This window comes from Suillus plorans (genome assembly GCF_016647745.1).
Source record: "Suillus plorans strain S12 chromosome Unknown HD556scaffold_60, whole genome shotgun sequence".
Lineage (NCBI taxonomy): Eukaryota > Fungi > Basidiomycota > Agaricomycetes > Boletales > Suillaceae > Suillus > Suillus plorans.
Genome location: NW_024537444.1, coordinates 50182 through 76029, shown reverse-complemented (window position 1 = coordinate 76029; position 25848 = coordinate 50182). Strand labels below are relative to the sequence as shown.

General features: G+C 47.9%; 9 protein-coding genes across 9 annotated transcripts; 7 read left to right on the top strand and 2 right to left on the bottom strand.

Annotated features, from left to right (window-relative positions):
- Positions 1–218: 218 nt before the first annotated feature.
- On the top strand, positions 219–2706 carry HD556DRAFT_1529546 (uncharacterized protein; the record flags this gene model as incomplete). Its single annotated transcript, XM_041309415.1, has 5 exons — positions 219–272; positions 1243–1690; positions 1744–1752; positions 1803–2252; positions 2314–2706. 5 exons carry the CDS (start codon positions 219–221, stop codon positions 2553–2555), a joined length of 1203 nt encoding a protein of 400 aa, XP_041156359.1. The 3' UTR covers positions 2556–2706.
- On the top strand, positions 2707–4599 carry HD556DRAFT_1275424 (uncharacterized protein). The gene is made up of 5 exons (XM_041299224.1): positions 2707–3070; positions 3153–3175; positions 3234–3812; positions 3862–4213; positions 4268–4599. Exons 1-5 carry the CDS (start codon positions 2949–2951, stop codon positions 4443–4445), a joined length of 1254 nt encoding a protein of 417 aa, XP_041156358.1. The 5' UTR covers positions 2707–2948; the 3' UTR covers positions 4446–4599.
- Positions 4600–4635: 36 nt separating this feature from the next.
- HD556DRAFT_1398639 (uncharacterized protein) lies at positions 4636–8224 on the top strand. The gene is made up of 4 exons (XM_041303768.1): positions 4636–4876; positions 4927–5525; positions 5572–7021; positions 7072–8224. The coding sequence occupies exons 1-4, from the start codon at positions 4798–4800 to the stop codon at positions 7758–7760; spliced, it is 2817 nt and encodes a 938-aa protein (XP_041156357.1). The 5' UTR covers positions 4636–4797; the 3' UTR covers positions 7761–8224.
- On the top strand, positions 8045–8903 carry HD556DRAFT_815713 (chaperonin 10-like protein). The gene is made up of 4 exons (XM_041311718.1): positions 8045–8330; positions 8393–8476; positions 8556–8741; positions 8795–8903. The coding sequence occupies exons 1-4, from the start codon at positions 8328–8330 to the stop codon at positions 8843–8845; spliced, it is 324 nt and encodes a 107-aa protein (XP_041156356.1). The 5' UTR covers positions 8045–8327; the 3' UTR covers positions 8846–8903.
- A 437-nt stretch (positions 8904–9340) lies between these two features.
- Positions 9341–12022, top strand: HD556DRAFT_815694 (major facilitator superfamily domain-containing protein). The gene is made up of 11 exons (XM_041311717.1): positions 9341–9659; positions 9718–9825; positions 9878–9992; positions 10049–10116; positions 10169–10299; positions 10355–10566; positions 10616–10848; positions 10902–11037; positions 11089–11297; positions 11356–11530; positions 11593–12022. The coding sequence occupies exons 1-11, from the start codon at positions 9507–9509 to the stop codon at positions 11730–11732; spliced, it is 1680 nt and encodes a 559-aa protein (XP_041156355.1). The 5' UTR covers positions 9341–9506; the 3' UTR covers positions 11733–12022.
- A 1431-nt stretch (positions 12023–13453) lies between these two features.
- HD556DRAFT_1494848 (major facilitator superfamily domain-containing protein) lies at positions 13454–16060 on the top strand (the record flags this gene model as incomplete). Its single annotated transcript, XM_041308858.1, has 11 exons — positions 13454–13585; positions 13639–13746; positions 13800–13914; positions 13968–14035; positions 14084–14214; positions 14268–14470; positions 14521–14750; positions 14809–14944; positions 14996–15229; positions 15289–15438; positions 15505–16060. The coding sequence occupies 11 exons, from the start codon at positions 13454–13456 to the stop codon at positions 15621–15623; spliced, it is 1626 nt and encodes a 541-aa protein (XP_041156354.1). The 3' UTR covers positions 15624–16060.
- Positions 16061–16751: 691 nt separating this feature from the next.
- Positions 16752–19149, top strand: HD556DRAFT_815508 (major facilitator superfamily domain-containing protein). The gene is made up of 11 exons (XM_041311716.1): positions 16752–16988; positions 17047–17154; positions 17208–17322; positions 17376–17443; positions 17495–17625; positions 17677–17879; positions 17934–18163; positions 18221–18356; positions 18410–18618; positions 18678–18852; positions 18921–19149. The coding sequence occupies exons 1-11, from the start codon at positions 16851–16853 to the stop codon at positions 19037–19039; spliced, it is 1632 nt and encodes a 543-aa protein (XP_041156353.1). The 5' UTR covers positions 16752–16850; the 3' UTR covers positions 19040–19149.
- Positions 19150–22446: 3297 nt separating this feature from the next.
- HD556DRAFT_1398594 (uncharacterized protein) lies at positions 22447–23698 on the bottom strand. Its single transcript, XM_041303767.1, has 6 exons — positions 23442–23698; positions 23313–23387; positions 23058–23267; positions 22808–23002; positions 22734–22754; positions 22447–22681 (listed from the first exon to the last, which is right to left on the bottom strand). Exons 2-4 carry the CDS (start codon positions 23319–23321, stop codon positions 22898–22900), a joined length of 324 nt encoding a protein of 107 aa, XP_041156352.1. The 5' UTR covers positions 23322–23387; positions 23442–23698; the 3' UTR covers positions 22447–22681; positions 22734–22754; positions 22808–22897.
- HD556DRAFT_1447100 (uncharacterized protein) lies at positions 23607–25323 on the bottom strand (the record flags this gene model as incomplete). The annotated part of the gene is made up of 14 exons (XM_041307200.1): positions 23607–23810; positions 23862–23913; positions 23977–24233; positions 24291–24397; positions 24456–24515; positions 24578–24631; positions 24684–24722; positions 24766–24779; positions 24837–24865; positions 24928–24966; positions 25026–25040; positions 25090–25109; positions 25163–25195; positions 25251–25323. The coding sequence occupies 14 exons, from the start codon at positions 25321–25323 to the stop codon at positions 23607–23609; spliced, it is 996 nt and encodes a 331-aa protein (XP_041156351.1).
- Between the last annotated feature and the right edge of the window lie 525 nt (positions 25324–25848).

The following is a 25848-nucleotide window of genomic DNA, read 5'->3' as shown; positions in this document are numbered from 1 at the left end:
TCGAACCGAGGTTCCGAACTGGACTCCGGCAGCACTAAACTCGACTACTATAGCCTAATGTTTGTCTAGGTACATAGTAATTCAGTCCGTTATCCACGACTGAGGCCTAACGTTTGTCTAGTCCTTATATTCTATAAGTCCCACGGGTACAATATCGAGGACTCCTCAATTCACTGATGCGAGCCCCGCTTTCAATATAAAGTAACCCTCCAACCAGGATGGAGGTCTTCACGGCGAGGGGCCAAGAGGATACTCTGACACCTCTGGAGAGGGTAGGTCTCAGAGACCAGTTTCGCCCTACAAGAAAAGTGGGTCTAACAGACCGTGTGAACGGGAGGATAGTGCTGCCAAGGGTGCACCCGTACGGGTGCGGGTAGGCCTCTGAAGTTCTATCTACCCGTGGATTGGGTATGGGTGTCACCCGGGTCCACCCATGTCACACCCTAGCACTGCAAGGAAAGCAGAATTAGGGACGCTCAAAGTTGGGGGCGCTCAGGTCGCCCATGCCTACGACCCCCCTTGGCTTACAACACCATCTCGTTTTGTACATATCCGTATTATATAATACTGTGTAAGCTACGTTTTAGGTAGACCATAGGCGTGGGCGGTAGGCGTGAGCGCCCCCAACTTTGAGCGTCCCTATTCACGCAAAGTTTATGCAAAGTTCATGCGTCTGCATGCGCTGCGCTCACAAGAAAATACTCATCATCTGCTATCAACCAGATCTACATGATCTAGCACTTTGCGTAACACTCTCGCACGCTCTCACACGCTCCCGCACTGTCCGGTTTTCACTGGGCCTCACCCACAGGCGAATTTTGCCATTGTCGAAAAGCGCATTCGAGCTGTTACAACCATGCTACGAAACATGGGCCGTCATAATCTGCCGTCGGTGGATCCTAAACATGTCCCTTCCCTCTTGCGCCACTTTGCCAATATTATCACCCGCGATGACATTTTACCCCTCTTCTCCCTTGTCCGAGTTAAAGTTAGAAGAGGTGACTAAATCTCTCAAATCGTTTCAAGAAATTGTCAACAATAGGTGCGAACTTCAATGTTGTCCATATTCTCTACAGGCCGCTTATGGTTCTTAGAAATGGTGATGTATCCCTCAAGGAACACGTCTAAGATGTTTGGACGGCCTTGGCATCCTTCGAGGATGACCAAGACTCAGCCAACCTCTTTGCGTTATGCAGATTCATTGTCGGTCGTTCCTGTTCACGCGAATTTTTTTTGGACCAGAAGACATGGGACGTCCATGTGGCCCAAAAGTTGTGTGATTGGACGCCGGAGGCCAACGAACTCTCGGACACTCACTGGTTTGATGCACCCGCATGGTTTGGCCTGATTTCCATACCACCTGACAACTTCACTCGGAAAGGCCTGAGGACGCGTAAGCAAGGTCCGGCAGACCAGCAGGTCATGCAGCTGGAATTCTCAAGCAAGACTGTGCAATTTTGGGCCTGGCTGCTTGGCCGCCTCATCATGCTACTCGAATCTGATGCCACAGAAGCCCAGAGGATGAAGGAGAAGGAGAACATGCTTGGATTCAAGGATGCAGTTGCCAGAGTCTCAGACCAATGTCTGATGTTGTTTCGATATATCTATTGGAAGGCCGACATTGTAAAGACCCTCTTGACAAAGACTACACTGGCCTCGACATTTGGCAAGCTGCCTCGCAATGTGGAAGGTGCATTGTTTTTTCAATATCTACATCGTAATCTGATATTATATATCCTTCAGGTAGTCAGAGCAAGTGGTTTCTCATTCATGTTGCCGCCAAACCAATTATTTGAACATAGATGTGTATGATTGGAACGAGTCCGATGACTTATCACCACAACCTAGCGAATCTGTTGGACAGCGCGTCTTACGGCACTTGAAGGCCATCGTTGCATGGCATACTGCCATAGGAACACTTTGTTCGCCCGAAAATTCCCAGTTTACTCGTGGCAAACTTACCTTTGGTTTGCTTGACGTTCCACATTGCGGCTTTGAAATTGCCACCTTGGATGATATCTACGAAGAATACTTCAAGAGGTATGACTCGGACTCGGAGGCTCACAAAGCTGTGGTCAAATCTTTTATGAAAACCTATCTTCCACAAGCCTTCCCCGGCACCATCCATGCGGAGTCTACATTGATGAGCCTTGTCTCATATTTCTCGGCTTCTAACCGTTACCATGCTGCTCACGACATCCCTCTTCCTGATGGTCATGTCATGGCTCTGCGTAACTTGCTCGAACCGGCAAGTCTTTGCTCTACATTTTCGAGTCGCATGATCTGACTCTTGGGCTTGGGATTTCTAGGCAACCATTAATGGTGCCATTGCATTGAACAAGAAGTGTTGTTTGTGTTGTTGGCGTTTTCGCTTCCAGCTCTCGATGGTCAATGGCGTGAGATGCAAGTTGCCAGGCTCAAACGGCGTGATATATCCGTGGAGTCCTCCTCGTGTCGGTGTCGATCTCAAGGTACTCCTTGAACTGGAGAATAGCTTTTGGACAGATCTACATACTCGAGTCCTTGAAATTCGCTATTCTGCACGTAATTTCTGATTCAGCACCTCCTCGTTCACTCGACAATTCACCTCCAGTTTATCTTTTACAGTATTTCTAGTGTCTTGGCGTCCATCATATGTGTAGCTAATGAAAGCCAACTGCGTTGCCATGATATCATGATATGACGCCATCCTTTGAATTCAATTATTCTCCGTCGCGCTGCCGCGACAGCAAAAATGAATCGAAAGGCTGTCCAATGGAACGCAATGATCACGAGTGAGAATTCGAAGAGACTAGCTCGTTTTGCGCAGAATCTTGACACTGAAAAATGTTGTGAAAACTCACAAGTTTCAAATTTAACTGTGACGACGAGGTTACCACCAAGGTTGCACCGCCACGAACCTCGTTTCGGTATTCGCCTTCTTGGTTACTACCCCAACTGTAGCTTTCATGACAGAGCGTGCTGATACCCTCCATGTATCAAGAGCAGAAGTCTGGTACCTCAAGGAAATCGCGTTTGGAAGCACGGAAACAAAGCGAAGATTAAAGATCATAACACAGAATTTTAATGGGTACGTGACTTGTAATATTGTGGTGCTGCGGGCCTGCGGCATGTGCATTAGGGTCCACATACTTATTATTATTGCTCGACAGACCATGTTCATTCATTGCTATTTGTGAGTGTTGCTGCTCTAACGCAGGATCGATGCTGAGGTAGCGCGTTGTGATGTACAGGCAATATCCTGATACTGCGAGGGCAGATTGAGATCCTGCCGTATGAGCGGGGAACAGTGTCGTATGAGTTTCTTGCGCAGCTCGTAGGAGAGTATCTCCTCATGAGCTGTCCGGATATTGATGTCTCTGCTGCGCTCTCGATTATGCCCAGCACCACCAGTGCGCATCATTTCTTTCCAATTTGTATAGTAGTCAATGAAGCTAATATGGTGTTAGAGGGCCTCGACCTGAACCCTGTCTTCACAGGCGCTACGTCATTTCGACCTGCAGGGGAAGGTGGGGAATTGAAGTTGTTCGAGCAGGCAGGGATAGAGCTCGTGCATGGGTGGCTTGTTGACCCTGACAGCGAGGAGTACAGGGTGTTGCAGCATGTGCGTGATTACGATACTGCTGTCACACTCATTGCGGATGCGGATCATATTACGAGGGGACGGTTGTTGAGTGGGGATGTGTGGGGTGAAGGAGAAGGAGGAGAAGTAGGGAGTAGCAGTCAAGTGGGGAGCGGCCCGAGTGGCTATGCGGGCCCGAGTAGTGCTAGCGATAATTACTCGGAGAAAGATAGAGAGAAGATCGAACATGGTATGATTTAATTTGCTATGCGAGATTATTACTGACGAGTTTTTTTTAGCGCTTGTGACACAAGCGTTCCTGGATAGTACCCAGTCTCAATTGACGTATCATGGGCTATTTCAACTTGCGTCTACATTACAGCCAGGGTCGCTTGTTGCATTGTTCCGAAATTCACACCTTTCCGTGTTGCATAAGCGAGAGGGGGAGGATTCGTCGCTTTACAGTTTGGTCACGGATCATGTGTTTTTGCAAGAGCCGTCGGTAGTATGGGAGCGCTTAGAAGATGTTGATGGGGTTGGGTCGACGTTCGTGGACTCGGATTTTGTTCGTTCGACACCTGTGGGGGGCGACTTCGCTGGACAAACGGCGGAAAGCGCATTGCATGCCCTAGAGATGGAAGGGAACCCAGAGTAAGATTTATGTGATTGTTTCCAAGATCAATTACTAAAAACCGAGTTACACAGTGTGATATTAGCACGACAACTACAAGCGGAAGAAGATGCGCGGTCGCATGAGATATATAAGCGGAGGCAGCAACAGCAGGAGATTCAACAGAAGGAAGAGGAGGAGCGGAAACGGAAGAACGAGGATAGTGCTAGTAGGAAAAGCAAGAAGACGAAAGACAAGTGCATTATAATGTAGAATGCTATACCCGATAATTTTATATGTATTGCCATGTCATATGTGCCATGTATCTACGTCGGCTTGCGTGTGAGCAAAACATAATTGCAACCAATAGATTGGATTGTAATCATCAAGAGAATGATCAAAATCATGATGTGGAATGGGAACAATGCCACAAGAACAACAATTACAAACAAGGAACGTCTCAGTCATCGTACGCCTCAACCACAAACCCCATCCTTACATCCCTTCCCCTTATCCCTCGAGCTCATCGCCGAACACAGCGAGCACGAACCAAGTATTCATCACTTGTTCCGATTAATCGCTTGTAACAACATTCACGATAACACTCGTCGTCGACTCGCACGCCATGCGCGAATCAAATCATGCTTTTCCCGCACAGAATAGGGCTTGTGTTTGCATCACCTCCCAATGCTACGATAGACGAGGTCAGTTCAGTTAAATTAACCATGATCTTTCAAGTCTAAGTTGATTTCAGGTCTTGATACATCTTCGCCACTTCCGCTATTCACCTCCTTACACCATCTTACATATCTAACTTCAACTTCAGCCCGAATACGTGAGATCATGACAATGGACGGCGCAATCGAGCGTCTTATGCGCATTCTTTATGATTACTGCTTGTGTCCTCCTCCGCCAGAAATCCCTGGTTACATCTACGGTCTTTCTCCTCCAAACTCACGCCCTTCAAAGCTTATCCCAACAATCAACCCTTTAAGTTATGACAAGCACGCCGCCTATCGATTTAGCTTGGCTCTTCAGAGTATCGTTAATATCGGTATAAGAGGCAGCGAGCCGATCCGCAGTCGCATCGTTCAGGCTGGCGCCCTCGAAGTAGTCGGTTGTATCCTCGAGTCATGGTTAGCTCATAAAGGGTTTGCCATCGGTCCCAGTTCAAGCGCATCCGGTTTGCCTCGTGAATCTCGCGAGCATCGCCTCGCCCGTCGGGCCGCACTCCAGGAACAAAGACAGCGAGAAGAAGCAACTCAGCTCCACCGCGCACTCCAACGTCAAATCGCCGCCGATGCCGCTAACCGCACAGACTTCATTACATCCCGTATCGATTCAATTCAAGATGTCTGTCTTTGTGTTATATGTCATCTCCTCACTGATCCTCTTTCAGGATGCAACAATGGCGGATATCGGTACCGAACCTTCCTATTCGAATATTTCTGTGCATCTGGGCCAAACACCTGCCCCCGTCCAAGTACAAGTAGCTACACGCGAACGACCTTATTATACCCGTCACTCCTCATCATCATCTCATGAGGCAGATACTTCTGCCGAAACATCTATTAATCCCACACCTCAAGGTACAGATACACCGACTATAACTGTCCTGGTCAATGCTCGTGAACGCAGCGGTACCATAATTGCTCGCCGTGTTTGGGACGATCCCGCAATCGCACCTGCCACAATGCGTGCAAGGGCTCATCGTGTCCGCCCTACTACCGCGTCACCTGATGAATCGACCGACAACTCAAGACCTGAAACAGAAACCGAGGATGATGGTGACGCAGACGTCGATATGTCGCAAGATACTGATGACAGTGCAGCTCCCCCTGTCTCAGCACCCCGTGTACGGCAGCCTTCACGATCTATAACGCTCACTCAGCGTCCACGCCGTGCTGTGGGTATAGTCTCAGATGCAGTCCCAGGACCTGCACCTCTTCAAGTGAATGCGGACGCACATATAATCATTCACCATGAACAGGGTGGAGATGGAATGGCAGTGGGTGTAGAAGACGGTATTGTATCATTGGAGCCAAATGATGATTTTGCGATGGGGGCGCCTCCTGGTGCACCAGGGGCCATGGATGAGACGATTCCTGCGCGAGGTCTCCGTGGAGTTGATGTCCCTTTGGCTGATCGAAGAGTTCGCACTGCCCCAGATGCAACGCCCCGTGCCACGGCTGTTCCCCTCCCCGCGGCCCCTATTTTGCCGAATGTTCCGCATAGCGAAGAACCTGCCCGCGAGGGCGCAGCTGCGAATCGTGGCGAGCACCCTACTCCAACTGCCACCATGCACACAGTGCGCACTCCGAGCCATCACCACCAGCACCGCGATCCCGACCAGGGTCCGTTCAGGGACGAAGACGTGCTTTTTAGTCTCCAGCTCCTCGCTTATCTTAGCAAGTATCCGCATGTGCGGCAGGCATTTTATAAGCAACGCCCATCATTCCATCCTGCGGCTGCTAATTCTAGCCCTCGTCCTCAACAGCAACCTGTTGCTGGACCCAGTGGGATGCGGAATACTCCTGCTCCTGTCAGTGCCCCTTCACCTACGCCACCAGCGAAAGAACAACATGGGTTCTTTCGCGCACTTGCATCCGCTACTGCACGGGGTAAGGAGAAGGAGAAAGCGCCGCTTACTACTCCGGTGCAACCCCAACGTATGACAAATGTATTTTCTCTCGTAGAGCGGTTTACTTTCCGCCCCAGCTTGACGGAGAACGAGCTGCCCCAACCGCCACCAAAGCTTCCTCCAGAAATATCCTACTGGGCAGGTGTGATCATGCGAAATGCATGTCGGAAGGATGATAGTCGGGGCGGAATACGGCAATGTGCAAACAGTGAGTGATTTATTATTTCCTACCAGTGAGTCGATGTTGAGTGAGTATAGTGCTGTGTGGGCGCTGGGAGACCTATCCGCGAGAGTTTGCAAAATGCAGACGATGCCGAAAAGCAAAATATTGTGGCAAAGAATGTCAGAGCACAGCATGGAGCGAAGGACACCGATTCTGGTGTAGTGTGAAGGAGGGAGATGAAGCTGAGGAACCTACGGAGCATCAACACGGTACGGATCATGGTCATGGGGAGGGTGATGGAGAGACGCCTGCATCTGTTGCTGCTGCTGAAGCTGCCCAGGCGCGTGCGGAAAGAAGAGCAGAGAGAGAACGACAACTGCGGGAGCGCGAACGGATTGTAGGAACGATTGCTGCCAATCATATCGTTCAGCAACATATGTTGCACCCGCCCGTGAATCCTCCACCTGTTGCGGCCCAATTGACTGTCCGACCCCGCGGTGCTGTTCTTCCTCCTACCAATCAGCCCCAGCCTGTTATTCCTCAACCGCGACGAGGGAGTCCATCAGGATCTGGATTTGGAATGATACCAAACCGAAGGAGGGCAGAGACTGTCTCTGGAGCTATGGATACGGGCGTGCTTAGGGAAACGAGGATGATGCTTGTGCATAATGGGTGGCAGCCGCCTCTGAGGAGACGTGGTGGGGAGGTCCGGGAGGATGGGGGGCGTGGGCAGGAGACGTGGGATTTGACGCCTCCTGGTGGTGATGATATGGTTCTGGGGTGAAGGGCACGATGCTCGGCTCACAGATGCTTGCACGTGTGCATTTACGTGTCTAACTACCCCCCTTCTACGCATGCGCACCCTACAACGCGCAACCCTGCCTACAACGCGCATTACCCCCTTATATAACTGCCTGTCTTTCTTTCATTCATTAGTGCATACATATATACATAGTACATACATACCTGCATTACGAGCTACTACCCACGTACGACTATCCAGTAATCGTCGGGATCAACTTGAATGTTTAACAAGGTACTCCGAATCTGAAACTATTATATTATTTTGTTTGGCATCATAACATGTAGTAGGGTTACATCTCATCACATTAATAATGAACTTTTTCGGTTGGTGTTCGAGCTAGGTGTGTTTGAGGTATGCTCGAGAAAATTTTGTTTCTGGCGTTTTCGGCGAAGTTCCAAGACGCGTCGCGTCCATGAGACCACGTGGCTGGTGAGAAGATGTTTGCCTGGACCAAATAAAACGGCCAAAAAATCGGGAAAGTTCTGTGTGCATAACTTTTCCTTCAGCTTTGCCCACCCGCTTCGTCTCCAGCTTTCTATTCAAACCATGGTGAGTGACCGCGATATATTAGATACGAGTCTATGTGGATACTGACGGTGGACGTGTTCCAGGCTGCTCAGGCAACGTTCAAGACCATTAAGGCTGTCATTCCTCTACTCGACCGTGTGTTGGTGCAGCGATTCAAGCCCGAAACTGTACGTATCGAAAGTCATGACGTGTTTTATACATAATGTTGACGCTACTTTTGCGGTGTCGTGCGGTGCGGTGGAGTAGAAAACAGCTTCTGGGATCTTCCTGCCTTCCTCATCGACCACTACGCCCTTACCTGAAGCGACCGTGATTGCCGTGGGGCCTGGAGCACCTAATAAGAATGGGAACGTCGTTCCTACTCAGGTTAAGGCTGGCGACCGGGTGCTGCTCCCTGGCTGGGGAGGAAATTCGATCAAAGTAGGCGAAGAGGTCAGTTTATCTTGATATGGATGGGTGGTGCTTTTGCTGATTGAGTTTTGCAGGAGTACTTTTTGTTCAAGGATTCGGAGATCCTCGCAAAGATCAAGGAGTGATAGGACGGCACGGCCACGACGTTTGCTCCGAGTTAAGCAACATTTTATATACGTTAATTTTTTAAAAAGGCTTTGTTTTTACGCACTATTGCCATATATCTGCACGTATCCCCGCTCAATCTGAGTAGTCTGAGTCTAACGTGAAATGCGTTAAAGGTGCGTTTCGCGGTGATGGATGTGATAGGTGGGGTTCGGGGATTTTCCTGTAGGGCCGACAGGCACCCTTAAAGCATGTCCTCTCATGAACTTTCAGTAAGGTTCCGTGCTCACACATGTGGTACCAGCGTGCTGACGAATGCCATGTAATTATGTGTGGGACTAGTGGCATCGCCGGCCGCGGGTCATAGCATTTTGGTTACCAGATATACTAGACTAGGCTATAGCTGTCCGACGATTTCCTCAGTGCCTCGACTGAGACCAGAATAGCCGTTTATGATTAATGTTTGCGTGATGCTTTTTAGTAGTGGAATGCGCTCGTGCCGGACGCTCCTTGCCGAATCAGGGTTTCACTTAGCCTTTGCGATAAACACGCTTAGTAGTAGTACTTTGCGGCAATGCGACCTATAAAACCCAGATGTCACCCGCTGGATACCAACGTTAGACTCTTGCATTCCTCTCCCTCCCCTGCACCGTTCAATTTAACAGGGAATCACGAAAAGTAATGTCCAAGGAGTTAAACCTCGCCACTCCTTCCGGCAAGGAACTTGGCCGTTCGATGAGTAACCTCGAGACCGCGAAGGGCAATGGCCCTCAGCGCAGTCTTTTGCGCTCCGTTTTTATTGTCATCACTTGTACCGCCGCAATGGTTGTTAATGTGAGTGTCATTAATACCTTTGCTCGCTGACCTTTTGTGACATCTTTCTTGACTGTAGATATCTAATACCACCTCCGTCTCTATCTCGCTCCCTACAATTGAGAAGAGCCTCGATATCCAGGAAGAACAGCTTCAGTGGCTCGTATCCGCATATTCTCTCAGTTCTGTGCGTTGTCGCTTCCATTTTGTCTGTCGTAAGGTGGCTCACCTCGTGTTAGGGTTGTCTTCTATTATTCTTTGGCAGATTGGCGGATCTTTATGGAAGAAAAAAGGCCTTTATGCTCGGTACCGTTTGTCAGGTTGCCTTTTCTCTCGGTTGTGGCTTTGCACAAGGTAGGCGCGCCTTTCCGATCGTTCGCGTGCTCCGTTCACTCATAACGTAATCACAGATGGTGTGACTCTCGCCGTGTTGCGTGGCTTCCAAGGCGTTGGAGGCGCTGCTACAATACCATCCGCAGTAAGTTCTTCTGAAATACTTTTCATGGAAAAGTACTCACTCACTTTCTCAGCTCGGTATCCTAGCCCATGCCTTCCCACCATCAAGAGCACGTTCGATAGCATTCGCTACCTTCGCAGCGGGTGCTCCTGTTGGTGGCGCATTTGGCATGCTCATCGGCGGTGTCCTGACTCAACTTACCTCGTACGTCATCATCAGTATTGCTGATACATGCTGTAGTTCTCACGCTGCCACCCAGAACGCACTGGCGCTCTATATTTTATATGGCCGCAGCAACTTCAGCTCTCATTGGAGTTTCCGGTCTTATTTCATTCGATGCTGACGTTCCCTCATCGGAAGTCGTCAAACGTGTCGACTGGGTCGGCGCTTCGCTTGTCACTATCGGTTTGGTTTTGATCGTTTTCGTACTCGGTGAAGGAGAGATCGCTTCGGATGGCTGGAAAACTCCATGTAAGAATCTCACAATACCACCCGGATCATAGGCTAAAATAATCAACAGATATCATCGCGCTCTTAGTGATCGGGGTGATCTTAGTCGGACTATTCTTAGTTTGGGAGTGGAAGCTGGAACAAATCATCGAGGAAGATCCATCAAGAGCGGCATCCATGTGGACACCGCCACCACTTATGAAGCTCTCACTTTGGACTAGGGCGAGGGGCCGGATGGCCGTTGTTCTCTGCATCGCGTTCTTAAATTGGAGTGCTTTCATTGGATGGAGCTTCTGGGTCCAGGTATGTTCATGTTCCGCCGCCTTAGGGGAAGGACATTGCTGACTCCGCTCTAGCTGTATTATCAGAACTACCTGTTATTGTCGCCGGTCAAGACTATGATCCGTTTCATTCCCATGTTTATTGTCGGCTGTTTATGCAACTTTTTCGTGGCAATGGTCGTTTCCAAATTGCCCCTGGTTATCTTTGTAGGCAAGTGTCTATGTGTGGAATGTTAACATGTGAAATTGACTTGTAGTCCAGTCAGCGGATCGCTCTTGACGGCAACTGCCACCATCCTATTTGCCCTTATCGACCCGACCGTAACATATTGGGCGTTCTGTTTCCCATCCACGGTTCTCATTGTGTTCGGCGCCGACTTTGTGTACTCCGCCGGGACAATCTTCATTGCCAAAACCTCGCTCCCACATGAACACAGCGTAGCTGCAGCTCTGTTTCAAACTATGACACAGGTAAGTCGTGTGAAAGAACTAACGGTGTTCTATGGTAGACTAACGTGTTTTTGATTAGATTGGCACGGCCTTCGGTCTAACTATATCCACGATCGTGTTCAATAGTGCGGTTGATAAGGAGTCTGCCAAACTCGGCGTTACTGTTAACGCTAGCGGCACTAACGCGCCCATGTCTGCACAACTCGTGGGGTACAAGGATGCGCAGTGGACCTCTACATCATTCGCCTTGATGGGTTAGTACCGAAAAATAGACTTATTTTAAGAACGTATTGTTGACGGTTACCTGTCATTATAGGTGCGCTACTGGCAGCGCTTTTCCTCTGGAGTGTTGGTATCGTTGGACACCAAAGGGTCATCAGACACGTTGATTCCGATGAGACTATGGCTATGAAGCACGAGCCTGACGGCGCTGAGATATCCCCTATGCCCAACTAAGCCAGACTTCGATATCCAATACCTATCAGGAACGACCAACGGTACCCATGCCATCACGAACTCGCACATGCACCCCTTTAGATTTATTCATTCAACCGCACCTCATCATGGGAACGCACGATTCCAAATTCAACATTTATACCATGAATCGTCTCGACGATAGTTATCGTACCCGCGTACGCTGTCGTTTTGATTCTTTGGCATTGCATGTCTTTGTTTCTGTCGTGTACGTTTCAGAACCTGCAGGCACTCACAAAACCAAATCTCAACATTGTTATCATTAATGGTCTCCCTATGTTATAATCATTACTGTACCCGCACACTCCTCTCGTTTTGGACTTCTGGCATTGCATGTTTTTGTTGCTGTCATTTCTCCTACCTGTAGAACATTAGCATCTGTTGGTACTGTGGCGATGTCACGATAGTAATTTATTCATCCTCATTTGGCTGAAAGGTTGAGGAACGGTTGTTCCTTCTTTCACATAACGTCTGATTTGACTTGCGCTATGGATCGCGCACGGCGCACGTAGTGCGGTGGGCAGAACTGAGTATCTTAGTCCTGCCGAGTGGGATAACTCTAATGGTAAAATTGTCCATCAACGACGGTCCTAGTGGAGATATCAGATATCAGCGACACTTACATGCTAGTCCTCGCTATCATGATACTAACCTCACCTGGAGTACTATTCCTCGTTCAGCGTTTCAACCCGCTCCGCATCCAATTTCTCCGCTCCAAGAAGCCCACCGACATCAAATGCCCGTTTTATTCCAAATAAGCGTCCGAGCCTGTCGGCGAAGCACGGCTGATGGTTAGGCAGATCGTTGTCACGATCTCAAAGCTGTATTTTGGCACTAGAGCGAGAGTTGTCGAGATGTGAGCGCGGTACCGGCGCATGCATGCGTATCCAGTAATAGCAGAACTGTTGGGAACTTTTTCGAGGTACTGGAAATGATCGTACCAAGGATGGCGCTAGCTAGTGGGCGGCGGCCGCTACTTAGGATGGACCATATCCGATAAAGCTTAACTTGAAAGCCTGAGGATCAGCGCAGCCGGTTACTTGTAAGAGCGATTTGCAACTCCGGCAGTGTGCTATTTTAGACTAGTTCTCCTGCCAACCTTGGAGTTTTGCCATAACATGACATTATGGCGTTTGTCGTGGGTTTTTTTCTTATCGATGGCATCGGTCGCCGAAACTTGAGTCATCTGAGTGGCCTTGCCAGGCCTATACTTTGAAGTAGCCTGAATTGCACGGTAGAACTAAATACTAGGTCCTATTAATTTACGGGTGATCAGTTCTTCAAGTGAATTGAATAATGATTAGGGCAGGCTACGGGCTGAATGGAATTAGCCTTATCACTCTCCGTGACATAATACTGACATTCCGAAATGTCAAAGTCGCCAGAGTCTCCAATCTGTCAAAATTTCTTGTCAAGGTTGGCTGAGGGACCTCTGGTATTTAAGCATTGCTATCAAATACAGATCACGTTTTCGCGAGTCTTTCAAATCACCTGGAGTTCCACCAATTCTGCCATTCGCGTTCTATCGTTAGCCAGGTACGGTTTGATCATTGAACCAGCTGGCAAAAACTACCGGGTTCTGCCAACACTACCAGCACATACGATGCATATATTAGGTCGCGACCAATTATCGATTATGAATATCGAATTGTTCTCCCTCGCACCCTGCACTGTTTACAAATTTCTAGGAAACGCGAGGAGTAATGTCCAAGCAGCTTACTACTCGTTCATCAGACTCCATTAGCTTGGAGGAGGCCAAGGACCGTGACGTACAGCGCAGTCTTTGGCGTTCCATCTTCATCATCGCGACATGCACCGCTGCAATGGTGGTCAATGTATGTCTTCATTGTAATCATAAGGATGGCTTGCTATTCATTGTCGATTATAGGTCTCTAATATCAGTTCTGTCTCCATCTCCCTCCCGAATATCGAAAGGGACCTCGATATCAAGGAAGAGCAGCTGCAGTGGCTTATCTCGGCCTATTCCCTCAGTTCGGTCCGTACTTGTTTCTCTTCATCTTCTTGCACTCGGGTTTACTTTCCTTTTAGGGTTGCTTTCTCTTGTTCTTTGGCAGGTTGGCGGATATCTATGGTCGGAAGAAGGCTTTCATGATCGGAACTCTCTCTCAAGTCGCATTTTCTCTCGGTTGTGGTTTTGCACAGAGTGAGTGCCACCTATATATCGGTCCGCTCCATCCGTTTATATTATTATCACAGGTGGTACTACCCTCGTTATTTTGCGTGCCTTTCAAGGCATTGGTGCTGCCGCTACGATACCGTCTTCAGTGAGCATTTTGTATATTTTGATCCGGAATCCTTATGCAGTTTATCAGCTCGGTATCCTGGCCCACGCATTCCCTCCGTCTAAAATGCGTTCAATAGCTTTTGCAGCATTTGCAGCAGGAGCTCCTGTCGGCGGTGCATTTGGCATGATCATCGGTGGTGTTCTCGTACAGATAACATCGTACGTCACAAGTTGTTCATGCGAGACGCTGATTTTTTGATGTTCTTATAAAGATCGCACTGGCGTTCCACATTCTATTTAGTTGCAGTAGTGTCTGCTCTAACGGGTATTTGCGGCATGATTTCATTCGACGCGGATGTTACTTCGACGGAAGCTGTCGACTGGATCGGTGCTTCCGTCGTTACGGTTGGTTTGGTCATGATCGTATTTGTGCTTGGTCAAGGAGAAGTTGCTTCTGAAGGCTGGAAAACTCCATGTAAGACTTCTTCTGTGTCATGTATTTCTAAATTGCATAATTATTGCCAGACATTGTTGCCCTTCTAACTGTTGGGATTATCATGGTTTCGCTGTTCCTTCTTTGGGAGCGATACTTGGAGAAAGGTATAGATGATCCATACAGAGCACAGTCCGCATGGAGACCACCGCCATTGATGAGTCTCTCGCTTTGGACACGAGCAAGGGGTCGGATGGCTGTCATCCTTGCCATTTCATTCCTTAATTCCTGTACTTTCACTAGCTGGAGCTTCTGGGTTCAGGTATGTCCATGTCCCGCTGCCTTGGGGGAACGAGGACGCTGACTACGTTCCGTTCAAGTTGTACTATCAGAACTACCTCTTGCTCACGCCTATGCAAACTATGCTCCGGTTCATTCCAATGTTTATTGTCGGCTGTTTGTGCAACTTTTTGGTTGCAATGTTTGTTGGAAAACTGTCTTTCGTGGTCTTTGCAGGTACGGCTTTGTGAGGAATATCATTACACGTGAAGCTGACTTGTCATCCAGTCGGCGGAACACTACTGACAGCATTCGCCCCCATTCTGCTTGCGCTGATTGACCCGACCGCAACGTATTGGGCGTTTTGCTTCCCGTCCACAATTCTTATCGTGGTCGGAGCTGATCTTGTGTACTCCGCTGGTATGATTTTCATCGCCAAGATCGCGCTCCCACATGAGCAAAGCGTTGCTGGAGCTCTGTTTCAAACTATGGCACAGGCAAGCATCATCAAACTGGCTGATAGTGTCCTGTTCTAAGGTCCATTTCTATGGGATAGCTTGGCGCTGCAGTCGGACTTGCAGTATCTACGATTGTGTTCAACATCGTGGTTAAAACCGAGTCTGCTGACCTTGGCGTTACCCTCAACTCTACTGGTACCAATGCGCCTCTTTCCGCACAGCTGAAGGGTTATAGGTCTGCGCAATGGACTTGCGCTTCGTTTGCGCTTATGGGTGAGTATTGCAGATTCGGCCTGGGTTGAGTGCTTTGTTGATGATTTGTATTGTCACGGTGAATAGCTGCGCTGCTGGCAGCGCTCTGCCTTCACGGCGTTGGGATTGTTGGACACAAGAAAACTCTCAAGCATGTTGACAGTGATCAGACAATAGCCGTGCGGTTTGAATCCAAGGATGGCTAGATCCGCCCCTCGTTGTGCTTCACATCCCCCAGTCCCCAAACACCAAAGATGACACATGGTGCCGTCCTGCCATCATCCCACCCTCTCTATTCAATCGTACACTCGTTCGGAATCAAACTACACTTCGACATTGGACTAATTCTTTTTTGCCGCGAAAGATCCATACTATTTACACTCGTTTCTAACACTCTGTCTTTATCCGTAAAGCACTATTCTTGGTTTTTCTTGATCTTGGCGTTGCTTTCTTGATTAATTTATTTGACGTGTAGTGGTTGCGTACAGATGCTTTTGCCTTACCACTGGTTGGTTGGTATGTACTCACAAGGTATCTACACGCCATCATCGCACATGGAATGGAATATAGTGTTCTTTGAGACTGTCTCGACTGCAGGCTCAACTACTGGCACTGCTCATGACCGTGAAATAAAGAGGGTGCGTGGTAATACTTGTAGTACTTCTGGACAAGCAGTGGGTAATGAACCGAGCACATGCCAGTGATCAGTAGTCACCGGCGTAGGGATGAGAAGAGAAACACGATGTCATAGTAATATGGACAAGCACCAACCGACGTCAACGCTGGTTTTGGCTACGCTCTCACTGTTATCCCCAGTCATCATGCTCTAGTGCCGTAGCAGTGGTCGAGAGATTTGGTAAAGAAGCTTTTGTAGAAGCACGGTATTTGAATTGCCGATTGTGCCGGCGGTACTCAATACTCATTAACATTTATTACCTCCATGCCATCGTGCCTACTCTTCTTGCATATGGTCATGCGACCATGGATTGCAAGGCAATTTCTGGTTCCCTATCAGAGGCGGCAAGTTTTTGCAAAACCGTGTCAAAGTAGCATGACGTATTTGTTGGCTGTACGGCCAAATAAAATTGTCATTTTTAGCACACAGATTACATTTTTAGGTCAAGTCGTGACCTCAAAATCAGCCACTATGACTACCACTATTCATTAATTGTCTCTACTACAACGTTATTGGAAACCATAGAAGTCTTCCGAGGTACGTTTAGATTTTTCTGACACAGGGGAAGTCGAGAGACTGCCAAGATCCGGTTAATCAATAATTACACATGAATTGCTTCCGCACGAGCTAACGGGGATTTTTCTTGACCCGAACAGCACTAGTCCTCGAGTTTAATCGTTCGATTGCGGCCCATGATGAATATCAGGTTATCCTCCCTCGAGCGCTGTACTATCATTTCCGGGAAACACGTCAAGTAATGTCCAAGGAGCTTACCCGTTCACCAATCCGTCAAGATTTCATTGGCCTCGAGAAGGCCAAGCAACATGACGTACAGCGCAGTCTTTGGCGCTCCATCTTCATCATCGCGACATGCACCGCTGCGATGGTGGTCAACGTATGTCTTCACTGTAATCATAATCTGCGATATTTTTTCATGATGGCTGGCTTGATAGGTCACTAATACCAGTTCTGTCTCCATCTCCCTCCCGACTATTGAAAGGGACCTGAATATCAAGGAAGAACAGCTGCAGTGGCTCGTATCGGCCTATTCCCTCAGTTCGGTGCATCATTGTTTCTCTTTATCTTTCTACATCCCGGCTTACTTCCTTCTTAGGGTTGCTTTCTCTTGTTCTTTGGCAGGTTGGCGGATATCTATGGTCGGAAGAAGGCTTTCATGATCGGTACTTGTTCTCAAGTCGCATTTTCTCTTGGTTGTGGCTTTGCACAGAGTGAGTGCCACCCATCTGTCCGTCAGCTCCAGCCATTTACACTGTCATCACAGGTGGTACTACCCTCGTCGTTTTGCGTGCCTTCCAAGGCACGGGTGCCGCTGCTACGATACCGTCTGCAGTGAGCATTTTGTATAATTCTTCCAACTCGAATTCTCATGCAGTTTGTCAGCTCGGTATCCTGGCCCACGCATTCCCTCCATCTAGAATGCGTTCAATAGCTTTCGCGACATTTGCAGCGGGCGCTCCTGTCGGCGGCGCATTTGGCATGATCATCGGCGGTGTCCTCACACAGATAACATCGTACGTTATGTTATTCATATCAGATGCTGAATTTTTGATATCCTCGTAAAGGACGCACTGGCGCTCTCCATTTTATTTGGTTGCAGCAATGTCTGCTCTCACGGGTATTTCCGGCATGATTTCATTCGATGCAGATGTTACTTCGGCGGAAGCTGTCGACTGGATCGGTGTTTCCCTCATCACCGTCGGTTTGGTTCTAATTTTATTTGTACTTGGTCAAGGAGAAGTTGCTCCTGAGGGCTGGAAAACTCCATGTAAGAAAGACTTCTTCTGTGTCATGTATTGCTGAATTGCATAATCATTGCCAGACATTATTACTCTTCTAATTGTCGGGATTATCATGGTTTTGCTGTTCCTTCTTTGGGAGCGATACTTGGAGCAAGGTATAGATGATCCATCCAGAGCACCGTCCGCATGGAGACCACCGCCGTTGATGAGTCTTTCGCTTTGGACGCGAGCAAAGGGCCGGATGGCTGTCGTCCTCGTCATTGCGTTCCTGAATTGGAGCGGTTTCATGAGCTGGAGCTTCTGGGTTCAGGTATGTCCATGTTTCTCTACCCGGAGGAATGGAAACGCTGACTCCGCTCCATTTAAGTTGTACTATCAGGACTACCTTTTGCTCTCACCTATAGATACCATGCTCCGGTTCATCCCAATGTTCGTCGTCGGCTGTTTGTGCAATGTCTTGGTTGCAATGTTTGTTGGCAAATTGCCTTTAATCGTCTTTGCAGGTACGGTTCTGTGCGAGGATCATCATAACATGTGGAGCTGATTTGTCGTCCAGTAAGCGGAACACTACTAACAGCATCTGCCGCCGTCCTGTTTGCGCTGATCGACCCAACTGTAACGTATTGGGCGTTTGGTTTCCCGTCCGCGGTTCTTGTCGTGTTCGGAGCCGATTTTGTGTACTCCTCTGGTACAATTTTCATCGCCAAAATCGCACTCCCACACGAGCGCAGCGTGGCTGGAGCTATGTTTCAAACTATGGCACAGGCAAGTAGCGTCAAACCAACTGATACTGTCCTGTTCTAAGCTCAATTTCTTTGGAATAGCTCGGCATTGCAGTCGGACTTGCCGTATCCACGCTTGTGTTCAACATCGTGGTTAAAAACGAGTCTGCTGACGTTGGTGTTACCCTCAACTCTGCTGGCACCAACGCGCCCCGTTCCGCACAGCTTAAAGGTTATAGGTCTGCGCAATGGACTTGCGCTTCATTTGCGCTTATGGGTGAGTACTGCAAATTCGGCCTGGGTTGAGAGTGCGTTGTTGATGATTTGTATTGTTGTGGTGAATAGCTGCGCTGCTGGCAGCGCTCTGCCTTCACGGAGTTGGGATTGTTGGAGACAAGAAAACCCTCCAGCATACTGCCAGTAATAAGACAATAGTCGTGCGGTCCAAGTCGGAGGACAACTAGTTACACCCATTTTCTAGCAACGACCACACATGATGCTATGCTGCCACGATCCCACCGCCTACGCTCTCCACTCAATTGAGGTACCCTCGTCCCCGAATTAAACTACAATTCAACATTGCAGTAATTATCTACCACCACGAATACTCTATGCTACCTACACTCTTCTCGCAGCACATTTTTCTGTCCTTACTCGTAAAGCATTATCACTGTCCAACATGCAATGACCGTATCCAAATTCTTTTCCCTCAACGTGTACTATATGACAAGCCATCAACACACGAATGTCTTCGTACTATCGCGTGCAGAATGGAATTCAGTGTTCTTTGAGACTCATGTGAATGAGCGATGCACCGCTCGCGATGGATTGATCGAGTTGAAACGCTTTGTGTGTGAGATTCTACCCCGGGCCTGCACACCTTCGACTGATCGTTTCTTGGAGTTTGGTCTCAGGACGACAATCAGATATGTCATAAGCCTATCTACAGCCTGGCAGTGACCCCGGCTGTGGCATTGTCGACGACGAATAGGCAACTCGAGTATGTGCCAGTGCCGTGATGTTTCATCCAATGGACACTGTCAGATTCCCTATGAAACGTGTTTCCGAGTCCTGACGCTGCGAGCCTCTTTTCGTTTCACCGGGTTCATCGTAGCATTCGGGATAATCGTGGCGCAGCCTGGTCATGGCACGTCATATGATCAGGAACTCGTGCTCTGAGAACACTGGTGGGTCACCGTGACGTCCCGACTCCTGACTCCTGATGTGACTCAGGCTGGCTGGCTGGGATCATGTTCGGAGCGCAGATGCCGATAAAGTTCACGCCCCAGGTCAAGCTTCAACGTGAAGAATATGGTCGACCAATCTCGGCGAACAATACATTTAGGGTGCAAGGCACTTGAAAAGGCACGTCCAATAACATTCGTCATCATTACAGAGTTGAAATTTGAAACGTTGAACCGTGCAATGAATACTACTTCCAACGGCTGCCTGATTAGGAAGACCTTATTGTCCCCCTACCCATCGGAATCGTCACACGATACAGTGGTATTCGCTGTTAGGCTTATAAGTCTATTGTCTACCTCGATGGAATCTCAATGGCGGGCGTGTGATAGGGCTCAGTCGGACAGTGATACTTGATGAAATTAGGACGGAGGATTTATACGGGATTTCGCCAAGTTTTTCTCAATGGTGAAATTGTTACAGTTGGAAGGTATATAAGGGCGTCGACAATTCGATCTTGGTCAACTCAACTCACCGTTCACTGGCAGTTCATCCAACTGCCATATCTCATACAAGCTTCGACTACTCGTACAAGTCGCACCCTATATCCCAAAAGAGAAATGGACTCATTCTCAAACATCTTCGCTATTCTGTCCGTTGACGGTGAGGAAAGGGGCCCTGCATCGTCAGCACCAGTGGAGGAGGAGTCACAGTCAAGCTCCGGAGGTTGTTACTGCGTTATTGCATGAACGCGATGCACACTGTTCCATTCATACACGAACGTAAGTGAAGATGATTATTTGATTCGGAGAACGATGGTAGTTACCGTTGTTGGTTGTAGCTCCAGACACTGTTCCTTGATAACCAGGACAATGTCACATGCTCTGTAGTGTTTAAGCAACGGCACAGGGTTTAACGAGTAATACCACCACTTCACTTTATTTATTACAAAACACTTCGTTCAGCATGTTTTCGATCTTCGTTCGCCATTTTTGTTGTGTTTTTTTCGGAGTTCTTCGGAGCTAGGTTGTTGGGTGTAGGTATAGGAAACACTTTTGAGACTGTCGGATATTCTGGGAAGTGCACATGTATAATTATCTGTAGCACCTGGAGAATGAACAATGTTTACCTATTATGACCCACTACTTTTAAACCTTTGCGCGCGCGTCAGGTTGAAGAAAAACCAAAAGAGGTAAAACAATTATTTTATCCCTATTGGCCATTGTCTGCGTATTCGTTGCTCATGGTGAAATTGAGTTCGACGTACTAGACTTGAAATATTCAAGGGCATCGTGCGAGGCAAACGCCATGAGCGTAATACCGCAGTCCGCAGATGTTTGTCATCTATTCGTCACGGCGATGTAATTTAGCAGGCCAAGGTGGGTACATGCCTCATTTCAACAACTGCGCAAGGCCTGATCGATCGATCGGTCATCTTGAATAAAAAAAATAGGACACTAAAAATTGAATCGGGAGCTGAACAATGCAGCTCGTTCCAACCCGTTACACTCGTCAATCCACACGACACACCATCGTGGTGCATGCACGATTAATTTTTTCATCAACTCCACCCTTTCCTGTACGATGGATTTATCTTTATCCGAGCACATAGCGAACATGTGCACAATTAAACACTCACGAGTTCGTCATCGTGATCACCATCTTCACGACAATTCACCTCGGAGATACTATATACCTCGGCATGAGGCAGTATTGCACCGGAAAATCACTTCAGGAGCTGCGGGGAGCAATGCGGTGCATGAAGACCATGGTGTGTTGCTGAGGGGAAGAAGTGTAAGGAGGAAGAGAGCATGAGAATGTAGATGAACTCCTTTCCTAGCACCAAAAAGGATCGGCCAGCTGGTAAACTGAGAAGAAACTTTGATTTGACAATCAATAAGCCAGATAACCACGAAAGAGTCATTTTGAGTCACATCTGTTTTCGTTTGGCTTGCAACAGCTGCCACGAGTAGAGTCCGGGAACTCCGGATGGTTCGATGCCCTGGTTAGCCCGTAGGAAATGATAAGTCCGATTGTCCGGGTGTATGTGACCCCCAGACTATCCGACAGGACTCGTCACAATAACCGAAACGACGAACGGAATTAGAAATCAGAACGACCATATCACCATCAACCCAGTGCTGAGCGTGATATTCGATTTCGAGAAATTTCGGATAATGTAATCTTCATCAGCTAAACCTGCGGTTGAATGATAGAAGGGGATCCAGAGCCTCATCATGATGGTCATGCACTACCGTAGGGACAGAGTAAAGAGGTTTCGAAGCCAGTTTGGGGAAGAGTTGAACAGGTTGGCGCACTTTAGCTTGGCCAGCCTCCCAAGAACCATGAACGTGTTGTCTAGAGTCGTTGCAGTATGTAACCCGCTCATGAGGGCTTGCTGCAATCCGACCCGTTTCAATCTCGGGGGCGCTGGGCGGAGATGAGGTCGGTAATATGAGAAGTCCTCCAGATCAATCGGAACAAGGAATGTAGTCGAGGATTGGCACTTGAAAAAAAGATGCCAATTGTTTGAGTTGAACTCAACACACCTGGCAACCGCATAAGCTACTCACTACATCTTTTCCATAAGACTATTGCCATGTCTTGTCGATGATCAAATGCTAATTTCCAGTTGTTTCGTGTTTTACGACCACGTGATGCGTCCGGGTTCTGCCAGCTGAACTGAGCTCCTCTTTTGTTCAAATGTTTTCGCTTGAAAGATCTTGTTCTGAGCCTCGACGACGCATCGCTGCAAAAGCCAGGCGAATAGGCAAATAAATCAAATTCTGGAGGCCACCAGCTGCGGCTATAGTACTGAACAAGAGGACGGACGCGTTTGACAGATGTAATCTCTTGAGATACCCGCTCTATGATGCGGTAGCGATCTTAAAACTGTTAGAAGAAACTGGTTGGGAGGAGAACAGGTCTATCTCGAATGACTTCGGAAGCAAGGAAAATATTGATTTTTTGCGATAGGGAATCGCACACAAGTCGATGGTGAGTATTTGAGTAGCAATTGTGGTCAAGAGGAACTCAAAGCGCCTCTCCAGATATGACAAGCGTGTCAACACACACCACGTTTTCACTGGCACCTTGAGACCGACACTATGATTCGAAGGACTCGGTTGCCAAAATGACGCTTATCGACATTCTTGCTCTGGAGTAGATGGTCTCGCCCGCAAGCAAAAGTGAAGCATGTCATCAGCGTGAATCTTGACCGAAGGGCACAAGTAGCCGTTAAAGTTGTATGTGTTCTCGTCAAATTAAACGTACGCTATGCAACCAATTTTATTCGATCAGATAGTCTCCGATCATTTTCCTGTCAGCACTCGCTCTCAGACTCTCGATTACGCTCTGTCTTCGCCACGCGCGCGATTCTCGTGACACTCGTACGACTTGCATCTGCACACGCGCCGCTCGTCTTAAACTGAGGTACTCACATTTCAGCCACACCTGAGTACACACTAACTTGAGGCACCAGGAAGATCGAGTGGCTCTTCTGGCCATACGGTTAGTATCTCATAAAATTTGCAAGACGTGTCTGAAGGCTCGCAGCCCAAACATTCATTGTGCAAGCGCGAACCTGCATAGCACATAGTCTAAACGTAAATTTGGAATTGTTTGGGCAAGGTATACTCCTTTCCCAGTCAGTATCGATCACTGACAGACTGGGATGTTTGCAAGATGTTCGTTTATGCATCATTTCGGCGATTAGCCCAACTTAGTGGCAGTGTTAATCAACACAAAAAATCGGTTACCATCAGAACATACATGAGTTATATAAATACCACGACGAAACTTTAAGCAGCCTCCCAGCAAAGCACCCAACAAGCATCTCCCGTACCCGTGTCATACAGTACTGCTAGTTGACACATGTACATGCTCCTGAAAGACAATCGAAGTCATGCTTGTTGTTGCATCAGAGTCGGCCACGATCTTGGCGTGGTATTCTCTAACGCTGAGAATGAGGCGCGGCCCCAGCACAAAGATATGCACGCCCAAGAAAATCTTAGAAACACCATTGAGTATCAGAGCTCCCGTAGAATGTGAATTCTGAAGAAATGATCAGTAGTTCATGTAGATGCCAGCGACGGAACAGCGCACCGAGAGCTTTGGAGAGATATAACCAAGCTGGAGGCAGGAGACACAGACAAAGCTAGCATGTGCGCAATTTGAGCAGAAAAACTTGAAGATAACTACATTCACATTACAAGCTCACCTTGCAAAATAAAACACGTGAGATTTTATCAGCACTCTGAAACAGTCCCTGATGGTCGATCCTGTCGATGGGGCGAGTCGTCGCAGGTCACGGAAGTGTTTTACAGCAATCCAGACTAAAAGACACAGTACGAGAACCTCCCAAAAGGAGATGGGCACCCAGATCATTGGGTTCATAAGCTGGTCTCCCCTCTCAGATCCGTAATCGCACATGTATGTGCCAGAGAATATCAGCTCCTCTGGTGTTTGTCCAATGAGCTGGGTTCAAGTCAAGAAGTAAAGCTTACCTGCTATTGTATACTTGAGTACTATTACCTCTATTACTCCATAGGTGATGACGACAGCCAGGAAGATAATAATAAGAAATATAAGCATCATTCTAGATCTCTGATACATGGCATGTAACCGAACAATCATGATGACTTGCATCATGTTTCAGTCGGGTTAATATCACTGAGAAATTGCAGCTGGGTAGCTCACCGCCCAACAAGGCAGCTACAACCGCAGTTATCCCCACTAATGCATAGTTCACAATATTGCCTGAAACAGTGAAACGCACAATTAGTGATCACCCTCATAGTAGGATCAATGTTCCGACTCACACCTATTGAATGATTGTGTTGAGCCACATTCAATGTTCAAAATCCCACTCACCCCTACAAATGAGCGTATTCATTGGATATGGATAGATAATTGTGGACTACTCACTGTATCTGTCAGCGAGACCGATGGCATATGTACTGTGTGCTGCATTGTCAGAATATTCTAACACGGTAGATATGAAACATACTCAGAACATTGGCACTAATTCCCAAAGATGAGCTATTAGCACAGTGCCAACTCATTGGCCTCGACACGTACACACAATATGGTATTCCAATATAACGTGTCTAGAACATTTTGGAGTCAGCACAACTTGCCAACCCACTATAGTATAACATGAGGTACGAACAACCAGATACATCACCGTCATAAGAGACCAACGTTGCCTCTGTCGCAAATTCAGTGTATTTTCTTGTTTTTCTTCTGATATGGAACTCTCTCACTCACCCAGATCAGTTCAATCTATGACCGTTCTTAGCGAGGTCCTGTTCCAGCGATAACATTGACCTACTTCTTGTCCAAGTGTTAGTACTGGAGTGATCATGGTAAGCATGTCAGCAGTTTCCGAGCACTATCCCGCTCACCCCAATCATATACCACTACGATGCCAGCGGCAACTGCAAAAATGCAAGTCAAAGATTAGATCGAGACATCACCAAACTGAGGACGAACCCGCCCAATAACTGAAAACAAGTGACCAAGTGACCAGCGGCCACCAACTGGAATCATTTGAGACTATAGTCATTTTCGAGGGGTAGGTCTGAGCGACTCGTGGGGGACCATGTATAACGATAGCATTCAGGTAAATATACCACCGCACCGCTTGCATCGCCAGTGATGTGATATGAACTTGAAGGAAAGAGTGAAACCCTCGACTTAATTTTGGAGCGTGGCTCTGCAAACCCGTATCACTGTCGCATGCAGGATATTCGTCCATCAGAAAAGTCCCAACAGTCGTTCGTGATGTCATCATGTCGGCAACTCAGAGTTTTCCACACATTTTCAAATGTTCTTGCTGTCCTGCGGTGCACATGTATCAGTTCAGGAGTTCCATAAGTGAAACCGTGTCGTCATTGATCAAGCGTCTAAGCATCATCAACAAGTGTTTGTATTCTCTTGACCTTGCTGGCCAAACTTGAGGTGTAACACCCCACTGATAACTTTTAACAAGGTAAGAAAAGAAACACAGGAATAAATATAACTCGCCTTATCATGGTCATCACTGTCCGCTCAATCATTGACTCGGCGTTCTTCAAGTTTGAATAAAGAT

Coding starts and splice junctions, on each gene's coding strand:
- HD556DRAFT_1275424 (XM_041299224.1), top strand. CDS start 2,949: ATGACAGAGCGTGCTGATACCCTCCATGTATCAAGAGCAGAAGTCTGG. Junction 3,176..3,233: donor ATGTTCATTCATTGCTATTT/GTGAGTGTTGCT, acceptor TGTGATGTACAG/GCAATATCCTGATACTGCGA. Junction 4,214..4,267: donor GAGATGGAAGGGAACCCAGA/GTAAGATTTATG, acceptor CGAGTTACACAG/TGTGATATTAGCACGACAAC.
- HD556DRAFT_1398639 (XM_041303768.1), top strand. CDS start 4,798: ATGCGCGAATCAAATCATGCTTTTCCCGCACAGAATAGGGCTTGTGTT. Junction 4,877..4,926: donor CCAATGCTACGATAGACGAG/GTCAGTTCAGTT, acceptor AGTTGATTTCAG/GTCTTGATACATCTTCGCCA. Junction 7,022..7,071: donor AATACGGCAATGTGCAAACA/GTGAGTGATTTA, acceptor GAGTGAGTATAG/TGCTGTGTGGGCGCTGGGAG.
- HD556DRAFT_815713 (XM_041311718.1), top strand. Junction 8,477..8,555: donor AGCGATTCAAGCCCGAAACT/GTACGTATCGAA, acceptor GCGGTGGAGTAG/AAAACAGCTTCTGGGATCTT. Junction 8,742..8,794: donor CGATCAAAGTAGGCGAAGAG/GTCAGTTTATCT, acceptor TGAGTTTTGCAG/GAGTACTTTTTGTTCAAGGA.
- HD556DRAFT_815694 (XM_041311717.1), top strand. CDS start 9,507: ATGTCCAAGGAGTTAAACCTCGCCACTCCTTCCGGCAAGGAACTTGGC. Junction 10,117..10,168: donor CTGCTACAATACCATCCGCA/GTAAGTTCTTCT, acceptor TCACTTTCTCAG/CTCGGTATCCTAGCCCATGC. Junction 10,300..10,354: donor GTCCTGACTCAACTTACCTC/GTACGTCATCAT, acceptor GCTGCCACCCAG/AACGCACTGGCGCTCTATAT.
- HD556DRAFT_815508 (XM_041311716.1), top strand. CDS start 16,851: ATGTCCAAGGAGCTTACCCGTTCACCAATCCGTCAAGATTTCATTGGC. Junction 17,323..17,375: donor TGGTTGTGGCTTTGCACAGA/GTGAGTGCCACC, acceptor CTGTCATCACAG/GTGGTACTACCCTCGTCGTT. Junction 17,626..17,676: donor GTCCTCACACAGATAACATC/GTACGTTATGTT, acceptor ATCCTCGTAAAG/GACGCACTGGCGCTCTCCAT.
- HD556DRAFT_1398594 (XM_041303767.1), bottom strand. Junction 23,003..23,057: donor GGAAAATGATCGGAGACTAT/CTGATCGAATAA, acceptor GAGAACACATAC/AACTTTAACGGCTACTTGTG.